Here is a 10,271-nt window from a genome sequence, read left to right as displayed (position 1 = left end):
AAACTTTAATGAAGAACCTTGCAAGGGAGAGCGACTCAAGGGACACCTCCTGTTCGTACGGTGTCCCCTAACTCGTCTGCCCCTCACAGTCCAAAACCAGCCTTTAAGCCAATCATAGAAACTAGTTCGTCAGTTCCGAATCATAAACCTATGACCTAAATCTGTATCTTTGGTTTGTCTTGTTGCGTCTGATGATGACCTGCATTCTGGCCTTGGTTCGCCTGTGAGGCTCCTGGTTTATTAAACAACATGTGTTATCTTCTGTTTGAGAGAACAGAAGAGTACAGCTTGACATTCTGTTGTCCTGGTCAGTTATGGAATATCCATAACAATCCCCTCTTATTGATCAAAAGATCAATACAAATTACCAATTTATGACTGGACTGGTGGACTGTAAGGGCACAAACAGAGTAGAAACAACATCCGCACAACAGATAACAATTCTCACACAAAAGTAATACAAGAATCAACAATTGCATTGAACAAAATCAAAAGTAAAATCATCAAAACACATAATCATTTAAACACATAATGCAATAACAATAAAAGCAAACAATCAGTAAATTAGATAAAAAACCCCTCTTATGTACCCCTTTAAAACAACTGTCATGTGACCCATGAGTTCTGTCTTCCAACCACCAGGGGCAGTAGTGAGGCAAATCCTCAAAGAAGATCTCCTAGAACACCAAAGCGTTAAAGGAGGTCATTGACAGAGGTCACCAGTCACATGCGCAAACAACCTAAGACAAGACACTTCCTGCCTCTTACTAGATGAAATCCTAGCAACTTAAAGGGGAGTCATACAAACATTTGATTACATCATAACAATAAAACAAATCAATCACAAAGTGAAGTCTTCAACCCATGCACTTTGCGTACAGTAGAGGGCCATCACCATGGAGAGGTTACTAGCACATACGATGCATGGTGATGTGGAATCCATCCTCCTTCGTCGACGTGGATGAACTCTGCTTCGTCTCAAACAGTGTTTTATCATATGTAGACCACCGCCATCTACCTCGAGAAAAAGTAACTGGATATGCAATATTACAATCATTCATTTTACATCTGTCAATAGGACATTTAAAAACAATAGAATTCACAATTCGTTTAACTCGGGAGAGAGCTGGTAAAATATGTCCATCAGTCTTTTCTGACTCTTTTTCTTCAGACTCTCTCATTGCAGCATTGTCAATGTATCTCACTGTTTTGTCAGGACTTACAGTGTTGTAGAGTCCCAATGGGCTCATTGATTTGTCCGTATGTCCAAGATCTGGCTCTTGGTCTGCATTTTCTGGATCATTCTGCAAAGGGCGCCCCTGTCCATGGGGCACTGGGTTCATGGCACCGACTGTGTCATGAGAAGGAAAGCCTTTCCGCTCTCCTTCGCCTGGAATCAGAGAGACTCCTGTCTCTCTCTCATTTGGACCGACTTGACCTGTCCCCTGCCCGAACCTACTAAACAGGAGAGAAAAAAGGAGTAACCATCCGGTTACCTGCCAGGGCTCTGCTCTCCTCCGCCAGTGGTTGGGGGGGCCAGTCTGCACCTTGTGGCGTGGATCCATTCTGCTCTGCCTTCGACCTTCAGGGCCGTCCTAGTAGTCAGCAGCACCTGGTATGGACCTTTCCACCTAGGAGACAAAGACACTTTTTCCAGAGATTTGATTAATACCAGGTCACCTTCTCGAAAGGAATGAATTGGTTCTTCCGATGGTTTGGGGAGTCTGTCAGCCACCTGTAAATGATACTTTCTCAAAATCTCTGTTAGTCTTTTCACATACTCAGTCATGAACTCATCCGTCCAAAGCAGAGTAGCTTTGTGTGGTGTCAGTGGGGGACTTGTCCCTGTGGACATTGGTCTTCCCATCAGCACCTCGTGAGGACTCAGTCCTGTAGTTGCACTTGGTGCACTCCGAATGGAGTACAGCACAATCGGCAGTGCATCAGGCCATTTCAGGCCTGTGGCTAGGACTGTTTTGGTCAATCTGTCTTTGATAGTTGCATTCATTCTCTCAACTTGACCTGAACTCTGTGGATGATAAGGAACATGTAACTGCCACTTAAATCCTAAGATTTCTGACAGTCCCTGAGTGATTTTTGACACAAAAGCTGGACCTCTGTCGCTATCTATTCCCTGCGGCACTCCGTACCTAGGGATTACCTCTTTTAGCAGACACTTTACAACTGTTCTTGCATCTTCTTTTTTCGTTGCAAAAGCTTCTACCCACTTCGAGAACCTGTCGGTTATGACTAGCAAGTATTTGAAGCCTTGTGAGCTTGGCATATGTACAAAATCTATTTGCATATTTACAAAAGGACCTGATGGGGGTTCTAAGTGGTCATGTTTCACTGTGCTATTCTTTTTTCTGGTCTGTTGACATATCATACAACTATCCACAAGTGTTTGTGAAACTTGAGTAATGCCTGGAGCAAACCACTGTGAGCGAATAACATCATTCATCACCCCTCTTCCAACATGCGCTGGACCATGCGTCACACGTGCCAGTACATGAAGGAGAGCTCGAGGGCAAACCGGTCGACCATCAGGGTGGAGCCACAAGCCAGACTCCGCGTCAACTTTACAACCTTTACGCAACCAAAGACTTCGCTCCCTGTCATCAGCGTGATTTTGCATTGTCACGACATCATTAGCGGAAGGAACTGGAATTGGATTGGTAGGTTGTGTGGAGGCACATTGAAGTACCAAAGAGGGAGAGGAAAGTGCCGCTTGTTTGGCTGCAGTGTCAGCCATTGCATTTCCTCGTGAAACAGGATCAGTTCCATTCGTGTGAGCAGCACATTTGATGATTGCAAGCTGAGATGGGCGCAAAATAGCATCTAACAGGTCATTAACCAAAGTGTGATGCTGTAGTGGTTTTCCAGAAGATGACACAAAACCTCTCATCTTCCATAACTGGCCAAAATCATGAGCAGCGCCAAATGCATATCTTGAGTCAGTGTAAATAGTAGCCACCTTACCAGAAGCAAGAATACACGCTCTAGTTAGAGCATACAGTTCTGCTGCTTGAGCAGAGGTACCTGGAGGCAGTGCTTTTGCCTCTACTACCCCCCAATCGTTAACTACTGCATAGCCAGCTAGATGTGTGCTATCAGATGGTCTGCTAGCTGAACCATCAGTGTAAAAAATCAAATCAGAATTGGGTATTGGTGTCTGCAACAAGTCTGGCCTTGGGGATGTACACAGGTCAATAGTTGTGATGCAATCATGCTCATCATCTGTGTCAATCAATGGAAGGAGAGTAGCTGGATTCAATGGAGGTGAGCGTTTTAAAGTGATGTGTGGACTATGAAGAATGATTGCTTCATAGCCTGAACGACGTGCAGCTGTCATGTGTTGGGTAGCAGATGTGTTCAAGATGTGAAGTACTGCATGTGGAACGTGCACAACACAGTCATGAGCCAGTACAATTGGAGAAGATTTCTCAATCATGATGGCAACGGCGGCCACCGCTCTTAAGCAACCTGGCATGCCAAGAACCACAGGGGTTAGTCGAGAGGAGTAGTACGCAACTGGACGGTAATGAGACCCATGTTTTTGCACGAGAATGCCTGTAGCAAAGCCATCTCGTTCATGTACATGCAGATGGAATGGCTGATGATAGTCCGGCAGCCCCAATGCCGGAGCCAAGGTGAGAGCATGTTTCAGGTCCTGAAAAGCTTTGTTCATGTCCTCAGTCCACTGCACCTTGGGAGGAGCTGATTGCAGTGTGGCGTTTCGCAAAACAGAGTCCATAGCAGCATACTCAAAGATCCAATGTCTGCAATAATTCGCCATCCCCAAGAACGAGAGCATTTGTTTCTTGGTTGTGGGAGGAGGCATGTTAACCAGCAGTTTCAACCTCTCCGGTGACAACAGGCGCTGTCCATTTTTCAAAACATGACCCAAGTATGTCACCTCAGACCGACAAAATTGCAGTTTGGCAAGTGATGCTCTATGACCACACTCAGCTAGTCTCTGTAGGAGCAAGATGGAGTCCGTTCGACAAGCTTCCTGTGATGGTGAAGCTATCAGGAGGTCATCTGCATACTGTAGGAGAGTGGAGCCCCCTGGAAAGTGGAGGTCATCCAAGTCCCGTTTCACTGCTGCTGCGTAAACTGTAGGACTCTCGACAAAACCCTGAGGCAAACGCTGCCAGGTGTACTGTTTTCCTTTGAATGTGAATGCAAACAGATACTGGCTATCTGGATGCAACGGGATTGAGAAAAAAGCTGAACTCAAATCAATGACTGTGTAGTGTGTTGAGTTGGATGGTAGTGAAGCTAAAATCGAATTTGTGTCTGGCACAATTGGAGCTGTTGGCACTACAATGCTATTAATAGCTTGCAAATCTTGTACAAAACGCCATTCATCTGGGCGGTTTGCTTTTGGAATGGGTAAAATGGGTGTGTTACATGGGCTTGTTGTTTGAACCAACACACCTTGATCCAGTAAAGACTGAATTACACCTTCAATACCAGCAATTGACTTGTGTGGCAAATTGTATTGCCTGACCATTGGTAGTTTAGCACCAGGTTTGAGTGTGACTTCGTGAGGTGGAGCCGAATTCACAAAACCCACATGGTTTTTATGTTTAGCCCATAAAATAGATGGAACCTCTGAAAGCTCTGATGGAGGCCCATACTGTGTGGGGAGGGGTGGTTGTTGCAAAACAAACCTACTCTGAGGTAGCTGGATGTGCTCAGTTAAAGATAACATGTACAGCTCAAGGCCCAAGTGTGTTATTGTTTGAGTTTGAGGAGTCTGCGCAGCTCCTCTCAATGCCTGGCACTGTGCCACCATGCTTTCAAGCTGTTGTGGGTCACAGCCAGGAGAGACAGCTACAGTGATGTATGGAAATGAATCTTTATCATTAACCAATTTGCGCTGTGCGTCAGATAACCGAATTGGAATTGCACATCCCTGTGGACCAACAAACAAACATTGTTCACACTCCAACCCCTCTTGTGTATTCAAAAACACATCAGCTAATTGTTTGTACACCTCTGGGGGGTTAAATGCTGCTGTACAGTGACACTGTAGTACAGGCCTCATGGCAGACATCTGTGTTGCACATGCTGGTGAAATTTGAGCAATTTTTTGAATGCTAGATACTGTGAAACTGGAAGCCATGTTAAAATCAGTCAATGACCAACAATACAAACAATCAGCAATAGTTTTCAAAAACTGAAATGCATGAGCAGCCTTCACATCAGGTAGGCTTAAAAACAATCCATCAGGTGTGCATTGAATGGTGGCATGTAGCTTGCAAAGTAAATCTCGTCCCATGAGATTAATTGGACTTTTCTCAGAAATCAGGAAAGAATGTTGCACATCTGAACCTTCAACAGTTATTTTAGCTCTCTGTGATAGTGGCTCAACAACAGGAACGCCGGAAACACCCACGGTGGTGACAAAATTAGGTGTTGGTGTACATACATGCTCATCAGCTTTAACAGTGGAAATTGTGGCCCCACTATCTACCATAATGTCAACTCTACTACCATTTACTTCAACAGGCATTATTGGATCTTCTGAAGGATCTTTTGAAAGTCGAATTACAGCTGCTTGAATGGGAAATGTTTTTTTCTGATCCTGCCCCTCTATGGCCTCCCTATGCTTGATTGTAATATTGTCCATGATTCACATTATCAACATGTGGAGGAGGTGGTAGTGGTTGTTGTTGTTGTTGTGGTAAAGCAAGGGGGGCTGTTTGTTGGAAATTCCTTGTTTGGTGATCCTGGAATGGGTAATTTTGCTTGTTCTGACGACGACCACTTCTACACTCATTAGCCCAATGTCCCGCTTTCCCACATTTGTGACACTTTCCCGGTTTTCGCTTGTTATTGTTTTTGAAATGCTGTTGTCCACCCCCCTGTCGCGCATGCTGTAACATTTGTTTTGGGAAGGAGGCAGATTTGTCTTCAGCAAAAACTTCACACCTATCTAGCGCCATCATTTTGTTTACCGTTGCTTTCCAGTCTTTGGTTTGCCAATCGGTGACAGACAATTTGTATGCAGCTGCAACATTTGGTTTTAGATTTTGCACAAAGGTTGTAACAACAAAATATTCATTTCCTTCTCGTCCTATTCCTGCATTGCTATCCCAAGTACGTGTAAATCTGTTAACAAACTCAGGTACAGTTTCATATGCATCTTGGACACAGTGAATTACTTTATTAAAGTCAGTGCGCTGTCGTGCACATTTTCTTATTGCTGTTTTTGCTTCTTCATTTAACCAGTCAATCATGGTTCTATGAGGAGGCCACTGGCCATCCTCTGTCCGAGCAGGGAAAAGAAATTCACCTTTGCACAAATCCCACTCCGTTCTGTATGAGCCAGCATTCATTGTTCAACATCAGGTATCAGACAGTTATACACAGAGCATACATATCTTAACCATCCCCAGTATTCATCTGGGTTTGTGGTCGGATTGGGGGCATTTTGTGTCATTCCAACTATCTCAGCAGGAGTCCATGGTTTGCAGACAGCTGTGTTGCCAACCATGATTTTTGGAGCATTTATTGAGGTGGATGTAATGTTTAGAGGGGGCTCTAAAATGTTAGTTTTCGATCTTGTATGTCTTTCCAGATGTGAATGTGTCATTCTAGTTGTACCTCGTCTCTGAGTTTTGCTACTTGCAGTGTGGGGTCGTCTCTGTGTCATCTTTGGCCTGACTGCAGGTTCTGTGTCGTCACTATGGTCTGTGTCAGACTCCTCCCCCTTACCTCTGGCTCCTTGTAACTCAAGTTCTACCTCACTTTCTCCTGAGCTGTCCTGAGTGTCTATCTCTGTTTCTTCAGCAACGGCAGCTAAATGTCTTTTCTTTTCCTTTCTTTTCTGGCTTTTTACCTGTTTGAATGACAAATTAGCTTTCTTTTCTTTTTCTTCGTCGGCTCTATCTTTCTTTTCCTGTTTAACTCTTTCCCTTTCTCTAGCAGCCTGACTGTCTCTTTCCCTTTCTACTTCAGTCTGTAGTCTTTGTCCCTCAACAGCTGCGGCTAGTAAGAGAAATTCATCGTCAGTCTTTGCTTGTTGTGAAATGGTTTGATCAGTCATGTTAGCAGCTGAAAAGGGGTTTGAAGGTGAAAGTTGTGGAAAAATTGAAATCATTGTTTTGTTTGTGTGTGACTCTTGCAAAGGCACTCCAGCTTTGGATACAATGGTCAACAAAGTTTGTGGAGAGGGAGCATCAGTTTGCCGTTTTGCCCAACCGTATATGATAGCTTTGGAAATGGCCTTCACATTCTCACCATGCCTCTGTTTAATTTTCATCATTTCTGTAGCTCTGGTTTGCAACTCTGCTTCCAACATAGGCAAGTGACATGCTGTCACACATTTAACACAGTTCTCCACTGCTGCTCTGAACTCATCAGAAAAACGATCAACTCTTTTTTCATCCAGACTCACTCCACACCTCTGACGAGCAACAGTTAACCACACATTTACACAATCTTTCATATACGCACTATCCCAAGATGGATTTCCAAAATCTGGGTTAACATTGTACTCAGCAATCTGAAGCTTATCTCTATCAAACGCTCCTTCGTATGGCCATTCGCCATCTGTCCACTGATTCATAAGGGAAGAAAATGGAAACACAAAAGCCCATCCTTTCAATCTACCAACAACTCCCGCCGGAGATTGTGGAGAAAACATCGCTCTATATTGTGCATCTGTGAGTGTGTGGGGGTTTGCTTCGGGAAGCTTATCAATGGCAGATTGACCTTTTACTTCTGAATTGGTGCGTTTGTTTCCTACTGAAACAGATTTGTTCTTTCTCTTGTGTTTTGGTGAATGAATTAATTTTGTAGTAGATTGTGTTCTACTCACTGCTTTAGACGTGTTGTTGCCCATTTTAACACATTTACATTAAAAACATCACACAAACAAACACATCAAACACAAAACAGACACATCAAAACTTTCCCAGCATCACCGAAGTTCTTTTTTTACACCTCTCTTCCTGGTGCAATAGCAGTGATCTGAAGCCAAACCGACGAAGCAACTCTTCGTCTTGTGTACACTGTTTATTGTTTGAAAAAATTTTTACCGGCGCCCGACTCTAGGACTTAGAATCCCAAGTCTGAAAACATTTCTCACAGGACACAGAGTGGATGATCCCCGATCTTGGCTTAAACGAAATAGGCCAAATCCTACCCCGAAAACGTCTTTTCTATAGTTTAAACCTCAGGTGGGTCCCCCTGTGCCGGACGTAGCCCGAAGCTAGCCCAGAAATCCCAGCCACTTTTGTGGCACTGCAGGAGTTAAGACTCACTCAACTCTGCCTTTTTTACCTCTTCACAACCACATGCTTTGCACCTGCTTATCACTGCACAGTTTCAACACATTTTCATGTGTTTAGATTCTTTAACCATCAGCTTTTTGCTTTTTTTTTTGTTCACTTTGTGACCACCTTTAAAGTGAAAGTGATGCACAGTTTCTTTGTGATTTCGTCAAACGCAGACATGGTAAGGCACAATAATAAAATAAAATTATGCACTTACCACGTCTTTGTTGTGTTGAAATCCTGTTCGTGACGCCAAATTGTTGTGGATTTTCGGAGCTGATGCACTGGCAGTTGTCAGTTTGAAGAAGAGAAGACCAAACCAAACTTCGTATGATGATTCTGGGAAAACTTTAATGAAGAACCTTGCAAGGGAGAGCGACTCAAGGGACACCTCCTGTTCGTACGGTGTCCCCTAACTCGTCTGCCCCTCACAGTCCAAAACCAGCCTTTAAGCCAATCATAGAAACTAGTTCGTCAGTTCCGAATCATAAACCTATGACCTAAATCTGTATCTTTGGTTTGTCTTGTTGCGTCTGATGATGACCTGCATTCTGGCCTTGGTTCGCCTGTGAGGCTCCTGGTTTATTAAACAACATGTGTTATCTTCTGTTTGAGAGAACAGAAGAGTACAGCTTGACATTCTGTTGTCCTGGTCAGTTATGGAATATCCATAACAATTATCATAATTAATTTTGATATAAATGATGTTAACAATGAAGATGCTTATTTTGATGATAATTTTAATGATGATGACTGTTGTTATTAGTATTATATTACATATTCTACATACTATTATATATGAGAATGAGAATGAGGAGGATGTCGATGCTGATATGTTATTATTATTATTATTATTATCATTATTATTATCATTGCTGTTGTTGCTGTTGTGGTGATATTATTAGACAGCAAGACACTGTTAGAATGAGGATTAGGATAGGATTATTATTATTAAACAGAGTAATGTTGCAAAATTTATAAGACAATGATTATGATGTTGATTAGTATCATTAAATAGGTAATTATGGGTAGGTTGAGATTGGCGATGATGATGATGACGATGGTGATGATTATACTTAAAATATATTACAGTGATCATCTCCAATGGTATGATGATGTTGATTTTTGTACAGATGATTATTTTTATTCTTATTGCTATTAGACATGTTAATAGGATGACAAAGATGAATATGTTTATTTGTTTTGAATTATTATTATTATCATTATTATTAGTAGTAGTAGTAGTAGTATCTGAATTATTTCACCACCAGACAACACGGACACAAACATTTTTATTCTCAGGCTTTTTAAAATTTATTTTATTTATTTTTATTTAGTACATGACAAATTTCAGTCTCTTAAGTTCAGATCAGTTAAGGAACTTAAGTATTTTCATTTCTACACGGGCATCTTCATGTTCAGGCCATAGACAGATATACAAGTCCATACTTCTCTATTCACCTACTTCTCTTTCCTTTCCATTCTCACTTTCTTATCATTGTTAATTTATTAATTTATTTTATTAACTGTTTGGCATACTCATTCTCATCTTTTATTATGTTTTATTAATCGCTTCATTCCAACCATATCTGTATGATGGGACCACCTTTGTCTGGGCTCTGGTGACTAGAGGGGCTCTGGGGGCTTTGGGGACAAATAGAAAGATGCTGCTTAGACCCAGTTGAACAGACCCCTCTTGTAGGGATGGGGGCTGTTCTAAGGGACATCTGACCTCCAACAGGCCAGCTATCTCCTGCGGGCTGGTGACAGCCCAAAGCAGGCAAAGGTAAACAAACAAATATTCAAAGGAAGGGAATAAATAAATAAATACAAATATTCTATATATACAAAATTCTCCCCTGATCCAGCCTGACCTGGCCCACCCAGGATCTACCCCGATGCCTCTTTGTCCTTGCAGCCCAACCAGGGATGCCCTCCAAGTATTGCATTGTAGCTATGTTATTTATTTATTTACTTATTTAT

General features: G+C 42.4%; 1 protein-coding gene across 4 annotated transcripts; it reads right to left on the bottom strand.

Moving 5' to 3' along the window:
- Nucleotides 1-268: 268 nt before the first annotated feature.
- Nucleotides 269-8,662, bottom strand: LOC122992462 (protein NYNRIN-like). Of its 4 annotated transcripts, none has more exons than XM_044366255.1 (3): nucleotides 6,616-8,662; nucleotides 1,224-5,277; nucleotides 269-1,033 (listed from the first exon to the last, which is right to left on the bottom strand). In XM_044366255.1, the coding sequence occupies exons 1-2, from the start codon at nucleotides 7,853-7,855 to the stop codon at nucleotides 1,493-1,495; spliced, it is 5,025 nt and encodes a 1,674-aa protein (XP_044222190.1). In that variant the 5' UTR covers nucleotides 7,856-8,662; the 3' UTR covers nucleotides 269-1,033; nucleotides 1,224-1,492. The 4 variants fall into 4 exon arrangements, with proteins under 4 accessions (XP_044222190.1, XP_044222189.1, XP_044222191.1 ...); XM_044366254.1 differs by having other exon boundaries at nucleotides 269-1,014; XM_044366256.1 differs by having other exon boundaries at nucleotides 269-5,277.
- Between the last annotated feature and the right edge of the window lie 1,609 nt (nucleotides 8,663-10,271).

The sequence above is a fragment of the Thunnus albacares genome, chromosome 11 (assembly GCF_914725855.1).
Source record: "Thunnus albacares chromosome 11, fThuAlb1.1, whole genome shotgun sequence".
In the NCBI taxonomy this organism is placed as follows: Eukaryota; Metazoa; Chordata; class Actinopteri; order Scombriformes; family Scombridae; genus Thunnus; species Thunnus albacares.
Note: the sequence above shows the minus strand (reverse complement) of the source record. Positions and strands in the feature narration are given on the sequence as shown.